Source organism: Rhinatrema bivittatum, chromosome 14 (genome assembly GCF_901001135.1).
Source record: "Rhinatrema bivittatum chromosome 14, aRhiBiv1.1, whole genome shotgun sequence".
Taxonomy (NCBI): Eukaryota; Metazoa; Chordata; class Amphibia; order Gymnophiona; family Rhinatrematidae; genus Rhinatrema; species Rhinatrema bivittatum.
In genome coordinates this window covers 13,929,055-13,954,954 of record NC_042628.1, presented here as the reverse complement: position 1 = coordinate 13,954,954, position 25,900 = coordinate 13,929,055, and the positions used below count along the sequence as shown (strand labels likewise).

At 43.7% G+C, this 25,900-nt stretch overlaps 1 protein-coding gene across 2 annotated transcripts in view; it reads left to right on the top strand.

Moving 5' to 3' along the window:
- The window catches only part of UNKL (unk like zinc finger), an 89,488-nt gene that overhangs the window by 30,929 nt on the left and 32,659 nt on the right, over window positions 1–25,900 (top strand). Inside the window, exons 3-11 of one of the 2 annotated variants that reach the window (XM_029576614.1) lie at window positions 3,359–3,535; window positions 3,698–3,831; window positions 5,301–5,436; window positions 6,079–6,196; window positions 11,225–11,309; window positions 14,050–14,207; window positions 19,266–19,454; window positions 24,086–24,151; window positions 25,528–25,705. In XM_029576614.1, the coding sequence (XP_029432474.1) occupies window positions 3,359–3,535; window positions 3,698–3,831; window positions 5,301–5,436; window positions 6,079–6,196; window positions 11,225–11,309; window positions 14,050–14,207; window positions 19,266–19,454; window positions 24,086–24,151; window positions 25,528–25,705 (1,241 nt within the window). The remainder of the gene's footprint in view (window positions 1–3,358; window positions 3,536–3,697; window positions 3,832–5,300; window positions 5,437–6,078; window positions 6,197–11,224; window positions 11,310–14,049; window positions 14,208–19,265; window positions 19,455–24,085; window positions 24,152–25,527; window positions 25,706–25,900) is intronic. The other variant, XM_029576615.1, reaches the window with a different exon arrangement.

Genomic DNA, 25,900 nt, shown 5'->3' with positions numbered 1-25,900 from the left:
TTTTTTTTTTTTTTCTCTTGTGCAAATACGTTTTTGGCATAGCCCCCCCCCCCCCCCCCCCCCGCCTTCAGGACTGCTTCTGCAGGTGTGTGTAGAATTAATTAACAAAAACGCTTCTCTTCCGCAATACTCGGTAAAATCATGCATTTCTTTCCGTGTAGACAGATGGACTCAGGACCAGTGGGATTATGCTCCCCTGCCAGCAGATGGAGACTGAGCAAGCTGACCTCACAGTATATATAACTCTGCACTGACCCCAGCCTGCCAGTATTCTCAGTCTCCAGCAGGTGGTGGATGTGCATCTCCCTATGGGGATTGCTTCAAGCGTTTTTTGGAAGGAGAAATCTGACATTCTAAATTCAAGAAGAGAAAGCCCCGCTCTCCTGTGGTCGTGCCTAAAGGTCCCTCCCCAGTTGAGAATTCCTGAGGTGATTTCCGTGGTCCTCCTTACACACTTTTATTTTCCAGGTTTTATCGTCTGGATGTGCAGGCCCGGAAGGATGCGGCCTTTGCATGTGTGGCGTTGACTGGACCGCAGGCAGCCTCTTACCCTGTTGGGGAGTAGCTTTGGTACATCCCACTGGTCCTGAGTCCATCTGTTTAATTGCTAAGGAATGGAGAAATGATTTACCTAATGATAATTTTGTTTTCCTTAGTGTAGACAGATGGACTCTGCTTCCTGCCCTCGGCTGCCGCATGAGTGTGTTGCTAGTCCTCCTGAGGGGCTCTGGGTCCCAAGGGATTACTGATAATTGTTCATCCAGTCCCTAGCTTGGGTTACCTAAAATCGTATGTGAATTTAGTGTTTATAGTTTGGTTGAGTACTGTTGTGGTTATGTTCTTAATCAAGTTTTTTGCTAGTCTGTCCACAATTCATTTGAAGATAATACTGGCAGGCAACTCTGACCTGGTATTGAGTTTCATTTGTTTCTTATCTTTGATTTTATTTTTTTTTTACCTTAATTTTATTGTTTTTGTATTTTTTTTATAATTTAGAATGTTAGTTTTATATATTTATTGTACATATTGATTTATGTTGAAGGTTTGCGATTAATCAAGTACCAAATAAACACAAACCTGCATAGCCAGTCAATCCTGGCTACAAGAGTCCCTTCGTTTCTGCGAGTTCTTACAGTGCTTGCAGCTTTCTAGAGAAACTCAGCCATGTGGATTCCTGTATTAGTGAGGATCTTTTACATGTTAACCACTTTGCCATTCGTTCTGGCAGCCCCAATATTTCTTGTTGAATCAGTGAAGTACGGCGCTGTAAATACTTAAGCATTTGCCTCTAGATCTTGTCTTTCTCTGTGTTCACTTTCAGCAAATGAGGATCCTCTGTGCATGTACCTTGCTTGCTTAAACTTCTGTCGGGTTTTATCTTCCACCACTCTTTCTGGACCAATCCTCATCCCTTTCGAAGTTGATCTAGGCATTGTGAGACTGGAAAATTGGGCATCCAAATGGCAGATGAAATTTAATGTGGATAAGTGCAAGGTGATGCATATAGGGAAAAATAACCCATGCTATAATTACACAATGTTGGGTTCCATATTAGGTGCTACAACCCAAGTAAGAGATCTAGGTGTCATAGTGGATAACACATTGAAATCGTCGGTTCAGTGTGCTGTGGCAGTCAAAAAAGCAAACAGAATGTTGGGAATTATTAGAAAGGGAATGGTGACTAAAACGGAAAATGTCATAATGCCTCTGTATCGCTCCATGGTGAGACCGCACCTTGAATACTGTGTACAATTCTGGTCGCCGCATCTCAAAAAAGATATAATTGCGATGGAGAAGGTACAGAGAAGGGCTACCAAAATGATAAGGGGAATGGAACAACTCCCCTATGAGGAAAGACTAAAGAGGTTAGGACTTTTCAGCTTGGAGAAGAGACGACTGAGGGGGGATATGATAGAGGTGTTTAAAATCATGAGAGGTCTAGAATGGGTAGATGTGAATCGGTTATTTACTCTTTCGGATAGTAGAAAGACTAGGGGACACTCCATGAAGTTAGCATGGGGCACATTTAAAACTAATCGGAGAAAGTTCTTTTTCACTCAACGCACAATTAAACTCTAGAATTTGTTGCCAGAGGATGTGGTTAGTGCAGTTAGTATAGCTGTATTTAAAAAAGGATTGGATAAGTTCTTGGAGGAGAAGTCCATTACCTGCTATTAAGTTCACCTAGAGAATAGCCACTGCCATGTAACAATGGTTACATGGAATAGACTTAGTTTTTGGGTACTTGCCAGGTTCTAGTGGCTTGGATTGGCCACTGTTGGAAACAGGATGCTGGGCTTGATGGACCCTTGGTCTGACCCAGTATGGCATTTTCTTATGTTTTTATTGCCATAAAATCCAGGGTTGGTCGGCATTGTGAGGAGGGGAGCTGTAGCTTGCGGGCAGCAGCAAATCGCTCAACCTTTTTCTTATCAGGTCAAGCGATAACTTCAAGGACTCCTCTTTGGCCAGAAACCTCTGGCATATTGCCAGCGTTTGTGCTCTTCCTGATGTACTCAGTTCTGGCAATGAGACATCTCTGCCAATATCTGTTAGGGCCATAACTGGAGTATGTATCGAGCTGCCCATGGAAGCAGGCTTTTCAGGTATCCCAGTAGTGTGATAAATGCTCTGTAACTTTTATTGTAAACTGCTTTTATGTGTGTTATTTTTTAATACTTACTTGTTCCCATTATTATTATTATTTTTAATTCCCATAAGAAACCAAGCAGTTTATATTAAAATATTTATATTTATATTATATTTATATTTATATTAAATATAATTTATATATTATATTTTATATTAAAATATCATAAAACATTCATAAATGAAACATAAAGCAGAAATCGCAGTCTGACATAAACAAAAGCCCATACCTCTTAATCCACTAGAATTGCCACTAGAATTCAGCAAACTGAAAATCAGCCCTGGAAATAGATCTCATCACTCAAAAGCCTCTGAGAACAACCAAGACTAAACTGGTAAACTCTGCAGTGACTCAGTGTGCCACATTGTGGTAGGACTAAATTATCTCCTGATTAGATGGCAAACTGTTTTAGTCACAAGTTGTGCCTCTCTTATTTTACTAAATTTACAGGCTGGTACGAGCGCCGTATATATTCGACTTCAGCTGATTTTTGCATTTAGGAAATCACTGCAGTCGTCCAGCTTGATGGCCAGTGGGTAACAGAGGATGGAACCAGTAGTATTTAAGGTGCATGTGTGCTAATTGTAACATACATACGGGTTTAGGGGCGTTTTGATCCGGAAAGCAATATCTTTGTTGGCGTCACAGAAGTAACGAAGTAAACTTTTTTTTTTTCTTTTCCTTCATCTTGTTTCTCCCCCTGAACAGTTGTCCTTACTTGCATCGAACAACCGGTGACACGGAAAGAAAGTATCACCTGCGCTATTACAAGACCGGTACCTGCATCCACGAGACGGACGCTCGCGGGCACTGCGTAAAGAACGGACTCCACTGTGCCTTCGCTCACGGGCCCCATGACCTTAGGCCGCCCGTGTACGACATAAGGTAAAGGGGTCCAGCGCTTGCTGAGTGGTGCCAAGCTTGAGGCTTTCCCGATGGAGGAGCAGGCGCTCTCGCCCAGGAAGCTGCTTCTCTCCTCCACCCTGCCATCGGCTTAAAAGACCTTTTCTGTTTTGTTTTTTTTTTTTTTTCCCCTCCGCATTTCAGAGAACTTCAGGCACAAGAAGCCTTACAAAACGGGCAGCTGGGAAGTGGGGAAGGCATCCCTGACCTGCAGCCAGGTGTCCTCGCTAGCCAGGCAATGATAGAAAAGATTCTCGCTGAAGATCCCCGATGGCAGGGTACAGAACTGTTGTTATATAAGTCCGCAGCCGGTCTGGTAAATGTATTAGAAGCCTGTTTCTCTCTATTTTTCTCTTTTTTTATTTCCCGCTTTTATTTTTATTTTTTTTCTCTCACGATGCGTTGTAAGAAGTAATTTATGGGAGGGCAAGCACGTTCACGCTGGTTTTAAGTTGAGGGGTTTCTGTGCTACAGGAGAAGCCTCTTCTTTGTATACAGAGAGGCACCTGGACAGATACTTGGGGAGAGCAGCATTAACTGGTATTCAATGCTGATACTAATTCCTATTTCTAACTCTTTTGGCATCAGATATCAATTTTTTTTTTTTTTTTGTAATTAAATCTTTATTGATACCTTAGTCTTGAATAAAAGCCAGTGTCAAACCTCCCCTAACCGCCCACTACTCTTGCACATGAAAACTTTGCAAATTTTACGTGGACACGGATGGAATATTCCTCCTCTCATACTTGGTACTTGTTTACAGGATCTCGTTAAAATCGCTCCGTTCAACTTTGATTTATAAAAACGTCTAAACCGCGCTATTGATGCCTCTAGACGGTTTTGAAGCGGATTTTCTTTGAAAAGGACCCCCTAGTTCCTGTGTCTGTCCTGCCGAATGGCCGTCCTGTATACCCTCCAGATCCTTTTGAACCAGCCTTACGGGCATGTGGCACTTGGATAAACACTGCCTTGCTGGTGTTAGAGGTGATATTAAGTGGAGCTCCTGCTCTGTAAATTCCATATTGTATGAACATTTAAATATCTTATTTCCCCAGATCTAATTTGCCAGCACAGAGCAGTATTTAACCAAAGGGGGGGGAGGAAGGGAGCTGCTCAAAGTTAAAATGGTGCCCTGAAACTTTTTTTTTTTTTAAACCCCTCCCCCCCCCCCCCTTAATAAACGGCGAGCAACCTGTCGGAATATTTTGATGGCTCTTGGGTAGTATTACCATCCCCTGCATACATACCAGTGTGGAAGGTACTGTAAGGATGCTCTTTCTGAGGAAAAAAGGGTTTATTTGCCTCTTAAGGTTGCACACAGCTGAAATGAATCAAAAGTGGTAGTTGCTACTTACAAGGACACTGCCCTCTGCTGGAGAAATATGGGAGTACATTACAGATAACTCTCAAGGGGGCTGATGCAAAAAAAAAAAAAATGCGCTGAAAGCGGGCGCCGAGTGTTCAGCGCCCGCTTTCCTAATGCGCCATGCAACATTTAAATTAGGGGTTGCATTGTCGTCTGAGCGCCCTGTATTGCATCGGCCTCAAGGAGTGTTTTGACCATTTCTTTTTTTCTGGCCTTATGATTTGGCTGTTGGTGCGGTTTTTTGTGTTTGGTTTTTTTTACGGCGTTATCGTGTTCTGACAGCTAATGGTGTAGGGTTTGCTTTTTGTTTTTAGACCCATATGCTTTTTCAGTGCAATATTTAATTTGATCCTAATTTTCTTGTGCACCTCTTGTTTGCAGATACTAATTTTGTCCTAGCGAGCTACAAGACGGAGCAGTGCACGAAGCCACCAAGACTGTGTCGCCAGGGCTATGCTTGTCCGCATTATCACAATAGCCGCGATAGAAGACGGAACCCTAGGAAATTCAAGTACAGGTGTGTCTGGGGTTACCCGAGACGGGCCTTGCAAACCCAGTGGCTTGGAGCCACCATAAGTTAAGAGACCACATACATGCTGTGGGGGTGCGCTAAAATTAATCGTGAGCAAGCTAAACAGAAGCGGAGAAAATGTTTAAAATATCAATAAATACTCCTGAGGGTGAGACCTAAATGTAGATAAGATGAGCAGCATTTCTTTTGACGTTCTTCAGTAACTTGTACCTAGTTTCAGAGAGTTGTTTTTTTTTTGACATTCAGTTTGAAATTTAATGTTGAAGCTAAGCCTAATTGGAGTGCATTTATTTTACCTAACTTTAAATGTTTTTGGTGCAAAGGCTTGTACAACACAAAATGGGCACATTAAGGGGTAGATTTTCAAAGGGGTACGTGCGTAAGATACTCGTGTACCTACCCCAACCCCCCCCCCTGCGCGCGCCGAGCCTATTTTGCATAGGCTCGGCGGCGTGCGCAAGCCCCGGGACGCGCATAAGTCCCGGGGCTTGCATGGAGGGGCGTTTCGGGGGTGGTGACACGGGCGTTTTGGGTTTTTGTTTTTTTAATTAAGAAATTTGCAGCAAAATTGCTTTAATTTTGCAAATTAGAGGGTGATCCCTGAATATTGTGCGTTTTTTGTCGTAGATCTACACCATGTCCCAGTGTTAAACATGGAGACGAGTGGGGAGAACCCTCAAAGTGTGACAGTGGGGACAGCTGTCAATACTGTCATTCTCGCACCGAACAGCAGTTCCATCCAGAGGTAAAAATGTACTGCATTTGCTTTGCGCCTTCCGCTGTCTCTTGATGCAACAGGGCCTTCATTTATTTTTTTTCCTTCTTGAATTCAAATGCTTCCTGAATTCTTGATTTATCCATGGACACTATGAGTAAAGTTGATCTCCTGGAGGCCCCCTGTAAAGCTGAAAATGGAATAATGTTTAAATGCTTAACTTGGGTTTATTAGAAACACGAAACCATTAAAATAGTTTCATTTTCCCTACAGTGAGAATTCACCATTTGTAAGCGAACTGTTTGAATAAGTGGCCATTGCTTTATGACTTTTTATAATTTCCCAGTAAAGATAGCAGTGAGGTTTCCCTTAAGGAGTGTAAAAAAAAGACACAAGAGCCAAACCTCTTTCAGTGGAAAGGAAATTTATAGAACAAGAGCCTATGATATGATCCAGTGGGGTCGACTCAGGAGTAACAGAAGAACATTGTGTTCACGAAAAGGGTGGTGGACGTAGGGGGACAGATGGTGAAGGCGAAACAGTAGCAGAATTAAAAAAAAAAAATGCATGGGATCAGCACAGAGGATCCCTACTGGCACAGACTGGAAGGAGGATGTAGGCAGACCAGATGGGCCTTATGGCCTTTATCTACTGTAAGAGCTGCAGCAGCGCACACTGTGGACGTGCATGCCTTGTGATCGGTGTTTGTAGAGTCTGTCTCTGCACACTGTGGACGTGCATGCCTTGTGATTGGTGTTTGTAGAGTCTGTCTCTGCACACTGTCGACGTGCATGCCTTGTGATCGGTCTTTGTAGGGTCTGTCTCTGCACACTGTGGACGTGCATGCCTTGTGATCGGTCTTTGTAGGGTCTGTCTCTGCACACTGTGGACGTGCATGCCTTGTGATCGGTCTTTGTAGGGTCTGTCTCTGCACACTGTGGACGTGCATGCCTTGTGATCGGTCTTTGTAGGGTCTGTCTCTGCACACTGTGGACGTGCATGCCTTGTGATCGGTCTTTGTAGGGTCTGTCTCTGCACACTGTGGACGTGCATGCCTTGTGATCGGTCTTTGTAGGGTCTGTCTCTGCACACTGTGGACGTGCATGCCTTGTGATCGGTCTTTGTAGGGTCTGTCTCTGCACACTGTGGACGTGCATGCCTTGTGATCGGTCTTTGTAGGGTCTGTCTCTGCACACTGTGGACGTGCATGCCTTGTGATCGGTCTTTGTAGGGTCTGTCTCTGCACACTGTGGACGTGCATGCCTTGTGATCGGTCTTTGTAGGGTCTGTCTCTGCACACTGTGGACGTGCATGCCTTGTGATCGGTGTTTGTAGAGTCTGTCTCTGCACACTGGTGCTGTGCAAAGTCGAGCAAGTTTACAAAGTTCCCGGCTAAAAGGGATTCATGGGCCATTTGGGCCTTTATCTGCCCTTCCTTTTTCTTTCTGTAATACCAATCCAGAACCATTGGGTTTAGTCCCTGGTCCAGCTGATAAGAGGCAGAGAATAATCTTTAAACCTGTGGCATTGTGTTTGTACAAACATTAAGTGTGTTCAGACACAATAAAGCAATCTTTAAAAGATAACGAAACAGAATTAATAAGCTCATCACTATATGCTACTGGTCTAGAAATAACTTTAAATAGGTTTTTAGCCTGACTTGGAAGGTTTTTGTACGTGTAGTGAGGCGCAGACATGTGGTAAAGAATTCCACAGCATGTTCCCGTGTCACGGCTATGCTGTGCTGTTCATCTCCTAGGCCTTGTTAGGCGATTCAATAAATGTTAATAAATGTAAGCGATTCGCAGTACACCCCTTTCAGAAGAGCACAGGGATCAGTAACGATTGTAAGCTCGCAGAAGTGAAATGAGTCTCCCCTGGAAGTTGTTAAAAGCCATTACGGAGGGGATGCCTTAGTTTGACTGCTGAAGACTGACTCTAGGAAAAGCCAAAGTGATAAGTCTTGGATAGGACATTAAAGCAGTTTTTTAAAAAAATATTTCTATTATTCCTACTTGTAAGATTTTAAGCACAGTTTTAGACTGTATGCAGATATTCAGTTTTTTTTTTATCCCTGTTCAAAACTCCATTGATGGTGCTCTCAGCAAGATCTCAAACTGTCTGTTAACCTTGAAAACTTGGTTGGCTAATCAAAAATCTTGCTGGATTTCCTTCACCCAATATGCTAAACCAAAGCTTTGTAGATGGTATTGCCTACTGCAATTTCCAATGAAGTACTGGACCCGAGGTGACTTTTGATACCAGGCCGCGTATTTTAATAAGGTCATGAAAAGTTATTTTTACAAATTGCGCTTACTATGTAGGCTGTGCCCTTTTTGTGGATGAGATAAACTTGAAGACTGCCATGCATTCTTTAGTAATTTCTGCGTTTTTGATTACTCTTAGTATAGGGCCTGCTACTGAATCTTACAGAATAGCCAGCCAACAACTGATTATTCTCCCATTCCCATGAGAGTTACTGACCGAGTCAGTTCAGAGCACAGAGAGGTATATTAAGGAAAGGAAGAAAAGCATCCTCTAAGACTCTAGAATTTTCACTGCCTTTCTTTACGCGATTTAAAAAAAAAACCAAAAAACTTAAGGGCATTCAACCAATGAGTTTCTAATTTTTTTAAAAGCAATGCCAGCCCTCTTCTCTGATATTATAAGGTCGTTTTAAGCCCTATATGGGTCGGATCATTATCGCCATAGTCCTCCCTGCGGCAATAACAGAATAGCCATGGCAGACAGCTGAACGTGCGCTGCATGAAATCGCAGCAGAAGACACAGAGGACGCATTAAAAAGAGAATCTAGGGTCCTAGAACAGGCTTTAAAGTTAGGATTATTATTTATGTAAAGCAGGTTAAAACAAGCTGTTTTACAATAAAAACCTACATAAAATCCAATCAAAAATACGTGCAGGAAACAAAATATTGTTGTTCGATAAGACGATCACGAGACGAAAGACACAGCCCGGTGAAGACAAATTCTGCGACAAAGGTTATTAACAATCATAGGCCTGACTGTGTACCATGAGCCATTTTGAATTAATTTCACCCGTTGATTTTTGAACTGCAGCCGTTTTGTATACAGCCCGAGCAAAGCGCTGCACAGCCGCAGATTAAAAAAAAAAAAAAAAATCACAATCTGCTTTTGAATCCTGGAATTTATGTCTAAATTAGATCAGTCTTATCAGTCACACACGTATGTTTACAAGGTTGGTTTTTATTTGGTTTTTTTTTTCTCGGAATTCCTTAATTAGCATTCTGTGCTTTGCAAGCAGGATGAAGGTTTGGAAGCATCGTCTCCAACAATACAGATTCTGGAAGAGTAGCCTAGTGTTTAGAGCAGCGAGTTTGGACCCAGGGAATCCAGAGCTCAAGTATCTGTATAAACCTCCCAGGAGTTTTTAAATCTCTAAAGAAACCTTTTATATTAAAAAAAAAAAAAGTAGTCCCTTTCTGTTGCTGGCATAGAGATGGAATTGGGGGAGAATAGTTTTGATTCCCTGAAAGAAAAGAGAAATTTTATCAAGAGAGGAAAGAAGCTTTCTGTAATTCCCCTGTTCATAGCGAAGTTATTACAGCTTTATTGTCGCAGGATAATTCTTTCCTAAAGTTGGCAGAATATAAATTAGATTAACCTTAATTGCGATCTGTTTTATCCGTTTTGGGAACAGTTAGGTCCCTCTCCATTACTTCGCCACAAAATACTTTAGTTTTAAACTTTCATTTAAATTTAATTTAATTTTGAGTATTTCAATTTAGTAAACAATTTTAGTTCAGAATTTGTCTATAAAAGGCTGTAACCAAAACAGTGCATTTTGCGTCCAATTCAATCCGTGAATCATTAAGATTGGATTCTAGAAAGGCCGCCATAAGTTGCAGAACTGCAAAAGTTAAAAGTGGTGATGAGTTTTAATGTGTGCAACAGGATATGTGACGCCGAACCCCCATCGGCGAAGGAGCACAAGCGCCTGGCGCGGTCAGTAGGAAGCGGAAGTGACGGCGCGGAGAGATGTCGCCCAGAACTTGGCAGCAGTGCATTCTCTGGAACGTTGAGGGAGCAGACAGAATGAAGTCTGGGAGTTAGGATTCAGCAGAAATCCAAGGGAGTGGTACCTGTTGGGGAATACAGTACTAATGTGCACTAACCAGGAGAGAGACCTCGTGATGGTTTTTGATTTCAGGGTAGCAGGACACTGATAAGGCAGTGGCCACAGCCCAGGGAGTTGGTGAAGCCTACGTATAGGTCAAGCGGTGAGACTTTACCTAGAATATTTGTGTCCGCTTCTGAAGGAGGTCCAGAGAGGCCACCAAAACGATGCAGGGTCTATACCAAAAGCAGGATGAGGGAAAGACACAGGTCAGCTGAGAATGAAATGGGGCAGACTAGATTTTTGTCTGCGTCTGTAAAATCTTGGGAACGAGGCAGGTTAATTTATTAATGTCTCGTGCATTTTACATATTTTCCAAGTGATAGCAAAATACCCGTAGTCTGTCTTGCAATTTTCAAGCGTTCCTTCTACATAAGATGGTCGGGCTTAATGCGAATCTTTCATAAAATGTTTAGCTCCGCATTTGAATGATGTGTGTGGTTTTTTTGTTTTGGTTTTTTTTTTTTAAATGAACTTGCATGATAAAGTACCTCTAAGGGCCAGAAGGCACTAAAGGGTTTTCATATTTTGTATCCATGGGGTAAAAATGATTAGTACATCTGGCCCTAAATGTTTCGTTAATGCAAAGGTCAGTAAAACCCTTTGCCAAATGTCAGATAGTTGTTATAACTTTATTTTTCTTTTAAATTAGAAAGGACACTCTACAGAGTTCTTGGTGCATTCTGAAAGCACCCTGTTAATTGTGGTTTAAACTTTATTTTCTGGCACACAGATTGTGTTTTGTAATAAGCGCAGATGAAAACGCAATGCTTGCATATCTTGCCACTGATCTTCCAGTCTGCAGTGTGGTTAGAAGAAGCCAGAAACCTTCGCTGGCGATCGTTTGTGAGGCATTTTGGAGTGTGCTAGGTTAAAGAGCTGCCTTTTTATGTCTCCATAGATCTATAAATCCACAAAATGCAATGATATGCGACAGACAGGTTACTGTCCCCGGGGTCCGTTTTGTGCTTTTGCACACGTTGAACGTAAGTAACAATAAAATGTAAACGGATGTGAGTGTCCTGAAGCTTTCAGACGCTTGGCTACATTTGATATGTTGGTTTAAAAGGTATAATTTAAACTGATTGGTGGGTCTGTGTGTTTTTAAATTTAGTTTCCTGTTGTGAGCCTTTTAAGCTTATGTGTATTTAAGCTTCTTTCCCAGCTGTAGACTTACGCCTATCGCTGCTTTTTTTTTTTTTTTTTTTTTTTGCTAAGCTTGTCTGAACGGTTATAAAAAGTTCTGTACTTTTATGGTGCGCTGTGTTAATAGGATACATTATTTGTACGTATGCTTTCCATTGGTTTGAAGAGGACAGCCTGTTTCTTGGCTTAACTTTAGTACACAAGTTTTATGTACAGTGTGTGTGGTGGGATTTTTTTTTTTCGTGCTTTTTGTCCTGGTAGGTTTTCTCCTGCTCATCTAGGACTCGAGCAGAATTGAAACCACAGCCACACAGGGTTTTTCCTGTGACTTCTTTGTTGTCTGTTTTTTGCTTTGTTCTTTACCCTGTCCTTCCAAGTTTGTGACGGTCCTCGGCCAGGGTGGGTCCAGACTGTGACTCCCTCCGCACCTTTTAAGTCCGGCCACTAGGCAATGGTGTTTAGAAACTCCCTCCTGCCAGAGACTGTAAAAACTGGCCCAGTTGTGCACAAGCGTCTTAAAAGTATGTCAGGTTGGCCAGCCCACAAGCTCCGTGTATTGTAAGGTTCCCTGCTTTTGGTGGCAGAATTGCTTCAAACTTTTCTCTTTAGTTTTCACTCATACACTGGTGTCGGTTCCCAAGAAGGGCCCCTATGAATTGCCCCAGGAGCGAACCCAGGCCGCAGCACAGCCACCCGTGGAAATTCCCCAGAGGCTCCTGTTGCCCTCAAGCCCCAGCGTAGCCTGCCTTCGCCCCGCAGCAGCCTTTGTGCCAGCCACCAACCCGAGCCTCAGCCACTGTAGCCTCCAGATATCGGACTCGTTCTCTGAGAGCTAGGAGCTCTTTGCACCGACTGCGCACACAACAGCCTCTCACCAACTGATAGGTAATCATACATCTAGCACTGGCTGCAAAAGACCGGATAGCCCTTCCCTTTCACTGCTGGACCACTGTCTCTGCATCTTAATTTTGTTAGCGATTTAAAAAGTCTAAGGGAGTAGAAATGTTGCAAATTGACCTAAAGTACTTTTAATCTGTTAGTTTATTTTATATTTATCAGTCATCCCCTAGAAACAGCATTAATCTACCTTATAAATACCCGGCAACACACCTTATTAACTCTTGTATTGAACTAATTCCCTGGAATGTCAAATAAGTCTGTTGAAAATGTATAGGAAGTGGTATTTTGGCACATGCCTTTTTATCCTCTGCTGCTGCTGGAAAGGAGGAGGGATGTGGAAACTGATCTGAGAGAATGAAGGCTATATTGTTTACAGTGTCCTCTACTGAGGCTGCTGGGTGAAGTATGCGGATGAGCCTTCTGGTTCTCTGCAGCTAGAAAGAGTGTGAACACTTAAACCTAGATGTCTTGCAGTATCTTCTGCTGGGGCTGCTAGAAGTATGTAAATGAGCCTTCCAGTTCTCTGCAGATAGAAAGAGCATGGGGTTGTGGAAGATGAGCCCGGTCAGCCCACAGTGTCCTCTGGCATCCTCTGCTGGGGCTGCTGGAAGAACATAACAGTGTCAGCAGAAAAAGACCCAGACGGTCCATCCACTCTGCCCATCAAGTTTCTTATGGTAGTAACTGCTGCTCCATGCAGGTTACCCCCCATGCCTTATGTTAAGGATAGGAGTAACTTACAATCAAAACCAAGTAACTGTTAAATGCATAACAAAACCCACAGCCGTGTTTTTACGCGATGAGCAGCCTTCCTGATAATTCAGACGATGCTGCTCGAATGTGCTTTGCTTTTGGGCTTGGCCGTAGAAGCAGTCCTGTGCATTATCCTTAATGTCAGCGTACCGGTACCTCAGACACTGTAAACGTTGGGGCCCATGGTTAGCGTCAACTCCTCTGGTGCGAGAGAGTGCAGGATCTGTGAAAGCTGGAGCCTAGGTAGCTCAGTTTGTCCTCTGGAGTCATTTGGTAAGAAAAGTAAGCAAATTAACTTTCCCCCCCTTTCTTTGTAGCTGGAAACAGTCTGGGGGTCTGTGGAAGCTGAAGCCTAGGTTTTATAAGAGAGAGAGAGAGAGAAATAATTTTACATCGCTGTGAAAATGTATTCCTAAGCGTCCATGGCACTTTTGTACAGCATTTTATAATCCTTTGCCAAGTTACAATAATTTCTCTGCATTTTGGGATTCCTAGATGCTAATTTTTTAAAAATGTATTGTAACTTGGCAAAGGATTATAAAATATGAACAATATGTTCACTGCAATACTCATTCTGATACCTATTCCATTCAATCACGATGACCTCACTTTAATGTACACTTTGTAAATAGCTTGTTACAATACCTGTTGTATTACCTGTTGGAATTTCTTTGTTACTTTTATTATTAACCTTCACTCTATTCCTTGTTCTTTGTAAAGCTTGTTGCTATTTTTAAGTTATCTGTGAACCGAGATGATGTTCCCAACATATCCCGGTATACAAAAACACCCAAATAAATAAATAAAGTGCTAGGGATGGTTAGGAATGCATTCTCATGGCAATGGAGAATTATTTTCCATTTTTTTTTTTAGCATTTGCATAGTCTTCCTTGAATACTAATATACTTCCTTATTTTTATTTCTTAGGGATTCCGTCAACAGAAGAGGCTATGAACGTGGTCATGATGCAAACCAGCTGTCACTCAAAGCCAAGCCCTCACCTGTACTCTGCAGGGGATAGCGAATGGAGCAGCGCTCACACCTGCACACACAGCCTCGGAAACAGCAGCGAGCACGGTGTCAATGTGAGTAGCAGGTGCGCAAGGGAGAAGGTCGGCATGACGCCACTCTTTTTTTTATTTTTTTCCGTCTTCAGACCTTGACGGTTCGGTCTTCGTGGTGGCTTTGCTGCCCCTAGCCCCTGACCCCTGAAACCTGTTTTACCGACATGGGAGGAGAACAGCTGTAATATCTTTTCCGTGTTGCTTTCCTGTTGTTCCGGTGCAGCTTAATTTAGACGAATCTTAACTTTTAACCTTCCCAGCTGCCCTTTCTTTTATGTAACAAATAGAAAAGGGATCGTCTTGTCTGTAGGAAGCAGTATGGCTGTGATCTGCAGCGGGTTGGCAGTTCCCGTGACTGCGTTCCTTGTATTTTTCACAGTCCATGGTTTGTAGGTAAGGGCATGGCTGTGCTTGGCCCTGCAGCCCTGGGTTGGGTTGTTTTTTGCCCTTCCTCTCTAGCGTTGTACAAAGAGAGCCGGGACCAATACTTTCCTCTTCTCTTTTCTGCAAGTCCGTTTTTTAAGGAGCTGAAAGAATTCTTGGCTCTGTTTTCCTTTAATTCTGAAGAAAAGCCTTTTTTTTTTTTTTTGGAAAAGAGCCGCCAGCTCCACAGTCATATTTTATTTTTTTTTCTTTTTGGCTTCGGCTGCCAGACCGTTAACACGCTGGCCTGTGCAGATGAGCATGGATGGGACTGGGAGGTAATCTGAGAGACCGCACTATCAGCAGATGCCTTGTGTCTGGGAGGGATCAGAAGGCAGCACGGGCCTCAGACTCGGCACGGCAAGTCCGCCTCCGTTGAGGTTGTGTTGTGGAGAAGCTTTGATTGCACGTGGCCAGGATTGAAGAGCATAATGCGTTACAGCAGTGGATAGAGAGAGAGTATCTTTAAAGCAGCAGCAGCACTAGCTAGATTCCTCCATATCAAAAGCCTGTTCCCTACCTGTTTAGCTCCTTGTTTTTTGGCTCTTTTTGCTTTGCCCGCTACCCTGTTTGGTGTGTACTTCACGTTCCTGGTAACACCTATCTGTCTATTTTAACTTCCTGTCATATTCATATTTCACGTGTGGTGTGTCTGTGGGCTTTTGATTAGAGTTCTGATTTATGCATGACTTTTAATGGTGGATTGGCTTTCAAAAGCCCATTGCCTTACAAATTAAAGAAAATCCAACTGCTTTATTTTAACCAGTGACCTGAATTATATATGCGATCTATTTGCTAGCCCTGCTGATTTAATTCCTGTGTACGAAAGACTTTTGTAGGTGCTTCGTGGAAGAACTGGATGTTGGAACGTGCAGTCCTACCTTTAAGTTTACAATCAGGGTTGCAGTAGTAATTGGTTTTAGGATTATGCTAACACTTGATCAGGAAGGTTGCAGATGTGGCTGGCTCTGCTTAGATGAAGGCGCATCACTGTTTTTTTTTTTTCTGTACTGTGACCCTTTCAGGTTATTCTGTGTTTCTGGTGTTTCTCATGCAAAGGCCGGTCTGCTTCAGCAAAGCAGGGATTAGCACCTACATGGAAAAGTTTGCAGTTCTTATCCTTAAATCTAAAACTGCTAATTGCTTTGCAGAATATTGCAGCTTTAGATAAGGTGGCCAGGTTGCTAAGCCATTTAGGGACCAAGCTCCTATTTTTTAAAGTGGTAGCTCATCCAAAGCATCCAAAAAAAACCAAAACAAACCCCCAAATCAGCCGGCTTGACAAGGCTTCCTGAGAGGGTGGAGCAGTACAATACAGGGCTGGTGTGATTTGAAATACAGAATATAACTGCAGACTCTTGGACTTTTTGACTAGAGGTCTGCTTCTTCCTGCCTCCCACTCGGCTGCCCCTCTGTGCCTGAGCAGCAGGGGTTTCTGATCTGTCGGTGGAGAAGGTAAAGGTTGACGTGGGAATGTGTCTGTCTGTGGTTACCCCCTGCTTCACAAGAGGCTGAAAGGGATTTTAATTTTAAATACAGCCTTTACTCCTGCTGCATAACTTCAGCTTTTCCAGTCCCTCTTGGCTCTTAACTGTGCATTTTTCTGTCCTGTGCATAAGGAGAAAAGTGGAATTTCTGGATTTACCCGAGAGCTAAACTCGTGGCATTAACCTCTAGGCTTCAGAGTTCAGTGGACGTTTTATTTAAATGTTAAACCGAGAGCCTTAAATAGAAACCGATAAGATGAGGGCCAGCAGTAAAATAGTGGTTCTCATTTTGGCTTCTCTTGACTCCTGAACAGATGCGGTTTTCAGGAATAACAAAACTTGCATCTTGCCTTCAGCTCTCTCATGAGGGTTCGTTGTACTTCTCCTCAGAGCCGAACCTGTTCGAGGGACCAGAGGAGCAGAATTGAGAGCCACTGCCCTAAAAGGAAAAAAAAGAAATCTCCAGGGCAGAGTCCCAGTTCTGGTCCTTGTGAACCATCCCAGAGAGGAAGGCGCTTTGGGTCCGACTGGCCTCCCCAGTTTCATTCCTGGTCCAGGACCCCGGAGCCCGCTTGATCTCTGTACCGATCCCAGAATTCTGTCACAGGAAGTCCTCGGGCTTAAGACGCAATTGGTTCCTGAAAACTGCCATAAGTCAAAACAGATTGTCCCCATGATAACAATGTTATAAGCGGGGGGCGGGGATTGTGCTTCCAAGCAGCAGGGCCACATACCCTATTTTCACCACAATAACGTGGAGTTTAGTAATACAGCGTGAAAAGCAGCCACTCGTTTTAAAGCGTTGAGGAGGAGGAGGAAAGTGCCTGTGGGATATTTGTTTTATGGAGAGGAAGGCTCTGCCGCTCTTGCTATGCGCATCGCCTCACCAGGTCTCATGGTCGTCAGAAGAAGTGGTGTAAGTTGGGTCATGGGTTTGAATAGTAAAACGTAACTCCGAACCTTAACTCGAAACACCTTGAATCAAGGACTTCCTGTAAAGGTTTTTTTTATTCCCTGGGAAGGCCCCTCCATGTAATCAACCGGTCTGGGTTTTTTGGGTTTTTTTTAGGTTATCCACAATGAATCGTCTAGAAAGATTTTCATGTGCCTGGGTCTGTATACCGGTTGCCCTTCTTATAGAAACAGGACGGTAGAAAAAGACCATATGGCCTATCTTATCTGCCCATCCACACAACTGCTCAGCCCTATAACCCTTACCACTTCCTCAGCGACCATCATAGTCCTCTTTTTACCTGAAGACCAAAATCTAGCTAAGGAATCTGCTTGTGGCTCTGTTGCGCCCGCTCATCCAAGAAAGCACAATTGCTTATTTCTGACCGCAGCGCCATGATCCACACAACCCACCAGCCCTCCCGTTAGAGAACTGTTCTGTCAGTTTTTCAACTTTACTAACTGGGAAAAGGTGCATCTGAAGGTTGGAGACGCTGCACGGGGGAGCCAGTGGGGCACACCCAGGAAGCCTTCCCTGGCAACATCCGCTTTGCTTGGCCGTAGGCCCACGGTCAGAGAGCACTTGTTATTACAAGAAGGCAGTTAACGTTGTTTTTGGTTATCCTGACCAAAGACCGCTGCCCTAGGATCTGAGCAGCAGCCAGGGTGACTTTCAGAGGGACTGCTGCAGGCGAAGTAGTGCTTTACCCGCAGAGCTGGCCCGTAGGTGCGTACATTCACATGCATGGAGGAAAGACGTTCCGGGGAGTGCAGGCCTGAGGAGCGTGCACGCTTGTAGATTTTAAAAAGTATGTCCAGTGGTTTGCCAGCATCATTTTCAAAGCTGGATTTGTACACGTAAGACTGCTTTGAAATTTGTTGTAACTTGTGTGTGTGTGTGTGTGTGTGTGTGTGTTTGCCGGCTGACTTGCGTGTGATGGTACAAAATTACCCCAAAATGCTAGGTAAGCAGAGGGAGGAGGTCTTCCTGCTTTTCAACAAAATATATATGTTAATATCTTCTGTCCAAAATATAATTCCTCCTCTGCTCCGAGAGCAGATTTCTTTTTGCAGTTGTTTCTTACAAAATGAAAGTTGCTTGTCTTGAGTTGAAAGTTGAGGTTTCAGGGGTCATGGGACAGGGCCTTCCAAAACAGTTACCTGCCCATGAAGTGCCCGTGCGGGAGTAATGGCGCGCTTTCCCTTCCCTCACCGTGTCTTACCCGCACTCCTCTGTTCAAACTGCGAATGATTTACCTTGCTGGCCAGTGGAGGTCAAGAAGTCGTCATAAATGAACACACGCGCAGGGCAGTTGTTGGGGCTCTCATAAGATTATTTTTGGAGATGGTTTAGTTCTTTTATTTAAATCGCTGAATAGTTGCATGCATCGGGAATCTTCTGTTTTGCGGCCTCGACAGAGGTGCCAGAGATTGTGAGGGCACGGAAGACTGACCCTCTTGCTCCTGGAAGTGGTACCCCCAGAACAGGATGGAGGTGCAGTGGTAGTTCTGTGTGGGGAAGCTTGCACCTCTGCTGTCTGTGCCGTGCCTGTCCTCCAGTGCGCTCAATCGGCGAAGCCCCCCTACCGCCTTCCAACTTGTTTCCGGATGATGGGCAATATTCAGTCAGACTGCTTCACAATGTCCTGCCTCATGATTGCTGAAATATATATTTTTCAACTTTTTTTTTTCTCTTTATCATTTTTGTCTTAAATATTTTTCAACTGAATTTGTCAGGAAAAAAAACAAACCATGCCGATGGTGTCATCTGAATAAAGCACACCAGAAATTTAAAGGAAATGTTACCTTTGTTGCATTTAGAAGAGTTTATCTCAACCCCAGCAGGATACTGACAGGTGGTTCAGTCCTAGCTTGTTAGGAATTGTCCTGCAGCCACTTCTGGGGTGGGGGGTGTGGTTAACATATATAATACCCCACTGGTACATAAGCAAGCTCTGAAGCACCAGGAAGTAAAGTGACTTGTCCAAAGGCAGAACCTAAGAATTACTAATTTTATTTTCACGTGTGTTGAGTTTTTGTTTTTTCTTTTTGGTTTTTTTTTTTGTTTTTTGTTTTGCATACAAGATGATGATTTTCCTGGATTAAAGAGATCTGTGGATTTATGTTAATTTATAACAAAAAAAAAAATAAATAGTATAGCGGAAAGTACCAGGCAGATCCATTATTTGTTTTCTGTATTCATATCCTTCTTCTGCAGATCTCATGCTCTAGTAGTCCAACAGTAACCTCAAGCTCAGGTAGCAGTAGCTCCTTGTCGCCTATTGGACCCATAGGCAGGCCAAAATCATTAGCAAATGGTGGTTTGTGTTCTGAGCCCACCTCATCAGGTGTTTCTTCACCAACTTCTAACTATCCGAAAGCGCCAGGTTTTGAACGAGAAGATCAGGTATGTCAAAAGTGGCTGTTGAAGTGTAAATAAAGTTTCTGCAAATAAAAAAGGAAAGAGAAAATGTTTTGGGGTTTTTTCCACCCCCACTATGTTTGAACTGCATTTTCCTAACTTAACAGCTGGGGGGGAGTTTTCTAGATGCCAAATCGCTTTATTTGCCAACTCACAGAGGGAAGACTCGCCGTCTTGTGCTTTTGAAGACGGACGAGAAACGGCGCAGGGGCTCGCGGGAGCCGGTTCTGCAGCAGGAGTCCACATCCGGGATTTCAGCTTAAAAGCACACTGTGGGGGCTGGGAGACATGGGGAGTTTGGAAACCTCCGAAAGATGGATTTTGTTGTGTGTCAGGCTTACTTTGCTGGCACCTCTTTTTTTAGCTCTGCGTTAGATGTTAACGTCTACAAATTCCAAAATAAAAAAAAAAAAAAGAGAGGCTGGCAGCGTGCCTCACTGTGCAAAATTCGATTTTACCTTTTCATGAAGCTGCCCGTGCACAACCTGACCTTTAACACCAACATTAAGAGTGAAATCTATAAAAAAAAATGTTTAAGCATAATCGATCCAAGGAAGATGATGAGCGCAGGGCCCCTCTAGCCTGCCTGGTCCTGATGCTCCTGTGCAAGGACCCTCTGTGCTTAGCACACGCCTGCTAGATTTCTCTTATTGCTTTGGTGTCTGCTGCATGGATCCAACACCTCCTCTTCTTTCGAGAAATTAGTTCCTTATGGTAGCTCCTGGGTCTACGTTTTTTGGTTAGTTTGGGTTTTTTGGGGGTTTTTTGGCCACACAGCATGACTCTTGCTTTGGAACTTATTTTCCTTTTGAAAAATATTTGCTGCTTGTGCATTGTTTATACCTTTTGGGGCATTTTAATGTCTTCCCATATTCTCCCCCCCCCTCCCCTTCAAGTATATGCATATTTAGAAAGTGAAGTCTCTAGGGTGCAGACTGCACCGTACTAGCAATCCTCCTCTGGACTACTTTTAATCCTTGAAAGTGTCTGTCTGCTTTCCCACGAGCAAGCACCAGCCACACAAACGCTGCAGACAATGCAGGTAAAAGTTGCTGCTGCTGCGTTGTTATCCCTGCTCATACTTTTACCTGCAGTTTTTAAAAAGCCTCTTTTTCCACAGAAATGGCTTTGAGTATTGCCCTGCCCATTCCAGCCGAGGTCTCGCTAATAACGCCCCCCCTCCCGCACGTTCTCTCCACACGCCCACCTGCATTCTCTTTCCTGATCCTGGGGGGTTTGCTACTTTTGAGGTCATTGGATAGGAGTCTCTCTCAAGATCTCGCTCGTGTTGGGCGTGGAGTAGCTGCCTAGTGGATAGAGCAGCGAAGGCAAGATTCAAATCCCACTGCCCCGCCCCTCATCACCCTGGGCAAGTCACTTCACCCTGCATTGCCTCAGGTACAAACATACAGGCTGGTGGAGCGCACTGTTACCCCGCGCTTGGATGCACGGTTTCGACGCGCTAGCTTTACCCCTTATACAGTAAGGGGTAATAGTGCGGTTGAAAACGCGTGCCCGCAACATGCAAATGCAGGTTGATTGCCCTATTAGTTATTCCTGCGCGATCCAGAAAGCAAAATGTGCAGCCAAGCCGCACATTTTACTTTCAGAAATTAACGCCAAAGGCAGGCGTTAATTTCTGCCGGCGCCGGGGAAGTGCACAGAAAAGCAGAAAAAACTGTTTTCCTGTACACCCTCCGACTTAATATCATAGCGATATTAAGTCGGAGGCCCCAAAAATAAAAAAAATTTAAAATCGGCCCGCGGGTCGGAAGACGGACGCTCAGTTATGCCGGCATCCGTTTTCCAAACCCATAGCTGTCAGCGGGTTTGAGAACTGTCAAACTCGCTGACAGCCGCCGCTCCTGTCAAAAAAGAGGCGCTAGGGATGCGCTAGTGTCCCTAGCGCCTCTTTTTACCGCGGGCTCTCATTAGCATATTCTCCCCCCCCCCCCCCCCCCCGAATCGCGCGCACAGGAGAGTGGCCTGAGCGGGTGCTCGCCCGCTCTCCCACGACTTTTACTGTATCGGCCCAATAGATTGTAAACTCTCTGGGAACAGGGAAATACCCGCAGGACCTGAATGTTAATCTGATTTGAAGTGCCTGAAAGGTGGAATATAAATTGGATGAATGAATAATTAAGTAGTTTGGAACTTTTTGGAAGGTTTGTGGCTGTAGAGCATTGCACACCAGTAGTGGACCGGGGCGGTTCCATAATGAGGCAGGGTGAGGCGGCAGAATTTTGAAGGGGCAAAAAGTGCCCCTTCAAAATTCTGCCCAGCCCCCTGCCTCGTCCTGCCGTCACCCTCCTGACCCCCACAGGACTGTCACATGGTAGGGGTTAAAGGCCATCGGCGCCATTTTGGTTAGTGGCAGCCGACGGCCCGGGAGCGGCAGATCGCTCTCGGGGGGGGGCGAGGGGGCGCCCCTCGCTGGACCACCAGGGTTTTTTGTGAGTCTTGCGGGGGGGTCAGGAGGGTGGGAGACGGCACATTGCCTTGAGGCCACCCCTGGTAGAGGATGATTTTGCAGAGGTGCAGCTTCTCAGTCGGGGGAACCAGTCCCGTGCTGCTAACGTGCAGGCCACGGCTGCTGTAGCTTAAGTCGTGAGCCCTTGTCCGGGGATTTTTCAAATTCTTATTGCACCAAACCCTGACACTTGTCCCTTTTTTTAAACGGGGAACAGAAGAACAAATGCTAAAGAAGTAGGATTTCAGTAGTTAGACTTACAAATAAGGAAAGGAAAGGCGACATGAGCTGAGTACATGTTTTGGGGTCCTGCAGCCCTGCTGCTGTTATCCTGCTTTCCTATCACCACTGAAAATAAGGACTGCAGAGGGCCAAGTTGTTCGCTTTCTGCTAAATGTTTATCTTCCAGGAGGGAAATACTGCATGGTCCATAAAAGGTTAATGCCAAATCGCTTACTAGAGTGCCACCTCAGCCCTTTGGCTTCTAATTGGCTCCCAAGGTAAATAATTTCACTGTTTAGAGATGAACACCTTTCATTAACCAGCTTTCCTGGCAATTTATAGAAGCTTTTATTTTTTTGCTTTTCTTCTACAGCTTTTTCTTTAAAAAAAAACCAAAAACACCTCGTTTTAGGAAAACTTATGGTGGTTTCTCTTGATTGCCATTAATTATTCTACATGCTTAGTACTTTTTATAAATTTTGCTTCTATGCAAGCCTCACCCAGGTTTTTCAGCTCTGCCAGCTCGGACCCACGCTGCTGCCTTGCAGGACTGGTTACTTTTGCTTTGTAATTGCTGACAGGGCACACGATTTGGTTTATGTGCACGGCCAAGGGAGGGAAGGGGGGAACATTTGTCATAGACTAATTTCTTGGGCCCTCATGAGCAAACAATATTTCTCTTCGCCCCGTGGTTTGTATTGTCCGTTTCTAGTCCTCTTTTTTTCAGGCTTGGAAAATGCATTTCCAGCAGATCTATAAATCAAAATTCCTCTTTTTTTTTTTTTTTTTCCCCTCTCCTTTTTTCATTACTCCCAATCTCATGCCCCAGGAAATTGGGGAGCTCATCATCCCCCCTCTTCTGCGCATTTGTTCAGATGAGGCCTTTTCGTTCTCCAGACATTTTACGAAAAGTAGGATCAGCTGATGTTATAGACACTCCAAGATCTGCGCTGCTGCAGTCCTGGTTTTAGTTACATCATTATATTCCTTTCTAGTTGGACTTTTTATAATCGGATTTGTGCTGCCTCCAGAAAATAACTATCTCCTGTTCTGTGCTTACAGAAAAATTTACCTTTTACTGAGTTAAGACCCTTCCTTTCCTGGCTTGTGAGGTGCTCGGGACAATACCTCAGGCGTGAACCCAGGCCTTGTAATAACACTGGGGGAATGGGCAAAGTGTTTCTTTCCGAAGAGCTCGTAAGAAAAGTGACTCGGCCGCTTGGGTGCAAGGGCGCATGCTCTGTCTGGGCCCGGCACGGCCCTTTGCAGGTTGTAAATAAATCTGCCGCTGGGTGGGAAAGGGATGCATTTAAAATTCTTTACTTTCGGGTGGCGACAGGAAGAAAAGAGAGTGCAGGCTGGTTCTAATGTTTCAAAAGGAACGCACTTTCCGAGATCAGAACCTTGAGGAAGGAAACCTCAGTTTGAAACTATTCAGGGAAGAAGAGATTTGTCTTTAAAATAAATCAGTAAATTCTGAGCACTTTTTTTTTTTTTTAGATACTGGGTTCCAGCCTCTAGGGGACAGAAGTGCTTGGCTTGACAGTTTTTTAACCTAAAGAAAGGCTGATCTTTGTTAATAGGGCTGTCCGCGATGTGCTGCTTATCTTCCTTGTAATAGACAAGTTAGCAGTTCATATTTTGTATTTTCATGCCATAACTTTAAACGAAACTTTTTATAAGTGGTGGTTGTTTCTTTTTTCCCTGACTAGCAAATATGCTCATCTGTCATCACCTGAGAAGAAAAAAATATTGCAGCAGTGACCTGTGCATGCTACCTAAATGTTTGTGCCTCTAAAATGAGTTTGCTTTTCTAGGTTTTGTTTTTGGTTTTTTTTTTTTGTGAGAAGCTCATGTTGCATCCTTTATCAGGCCAGGAATGTAGAAGACATTGGCATTGACACTAATTTTTTTTCTTTTACAGGCAAAACAACTCAAGTGCCTGCCAGCAGAGAATAATCAGAAAGTTAGCGAGCATGACAATAAGCAGGTACTTTTCTTTTAACGTGGAAAACAACTTTTTTGGAATTTGCTGTCCTGTGTGGGGTCGGTGGGGGTGGGGGAGGTTTTTAAATGTACATTTTGGATTTATGGATGTTCAGGTCATAGGAAGGGTAGCAGAAGTCGGTAAAAAAAAAAAAAGTTTTTCAAAACGCTAATGTGAAATTAATTAATACTTTGGTTATTTTGTAGTTTTAGCTAGTCATGTATTTTTTTTTTTTTTTTTTTATTTTTTTTTAAGGTAAACATTTTTTAGTCCAAATGCAAATGTAGCTCCTACCACTGGACATATAGGTGTGTGCCACTGAAGGCTGAACAACAAACCTAGCAGAGAGATCAAACGCAGACACTGTTTCTAGAGTCACTACCACATAGTTTTTTTTTATCAGCCTCTTACTTTCATTTTCACAAATTTTAAGAGCGACTGGGCACAATAGCTTCCAAGCTGCATGCCAGCATTTCCGGAGAGGCCACTGGAAAGAGGTTTATTTATTTGGGTCACTTTTTGTGGTCTCTCTCCGAGCTTGCTGGCGAAATAGTATGAAACTCCCTGAGTGTCCAGCTCCTTTTTGAATGAGTGAAACTGTAAGCATGGAAGCAGGAAGAGGGCAGAGGCACTGAAAGCAGCACTTACGCCCCTCTGCCCTTGGGACTGCAGGACGCGACCTGTATATAAGAAGCACGAGACGTAGGAGATTGAAAATATGAACCACTGCGCACATATTGGCTGCCTCACCAGGAGCTTGGCGAGAAGGAGTGAAGAGCAAGGCGGGGGCTTAATTTGATGAGTTCTGAATCTCCCGTTGGGGACTCTGCCTCACTGCAGTTATGTTTTGTAAAGTGGTGGCATGGAGCTCAGACGCTGCTCCTCTCTCAGCTGCGCAGTTTAGACGGTGCAGCCAGTTACCAATCCAGAGCTGCTTTTTTTTTTTTTTTTCCCGGCGTTTTCATTAAGGGAAATCATGCAGCGTTCAGAGATGAAACTGTAGCAGGATGTAGTAGTAATAGTCTAAATGTTTTACTCTTCTATTGCAGCTTTTTCTCTCGGAATTTCTCAATGTTTATTATAATGAAGAAAAATGGGAGAAAATCATTGGAGGGGACGGGAAGATTCACTTTTTTGTCCCATTTTTATTATAATAAATACTGAGCAGTTCCTGGGAAAAATAAAGTGAAAACAGATGTCCCTAATTACAAGATCTGATACTTTGGGTGAGGGGTTAAATGAGAATATTATGCGCATGGGTCTGTGTTCCTGTTTTTGTTATGTTCACTTTCTTAATTTCATATGATTAAAATGTTTTTTGTTTTTGTTTTTTTGTTTTGTTTGTTTTTTTTTACTTTTGTATATTATGTTTTAAACAGAGCCACCTCAGTGTTTTTTCAGTGGCTAACCCACTGGCTTCAAGTATAACATCCAGTATAACTTCTAGTCTGGCATCCAGTATAGGATCTGATAGTTCATCCCCTACAGCGCTATCAAGTATTAATGCCAAAACTCTCCCATTCTACCCTGCTAGTAACACAGTTGAATCAGTAATAGGTAAGCCTCTGCTTTACTTATACAGTATTGTAGCACTGTTAGGATTATTCTCTTTAAATTGTGTGTGTGTGTGTGTAAAGGTTTACTTCACTCAATATTTAGGCGTGGTGGAGGAGGCTGCACGTGGAAAGCACAACGGATGAAACGAGGCTAAAAGTCTGGAGACCTAGGGGTTCGGCAGTGCAATTCCCCGCC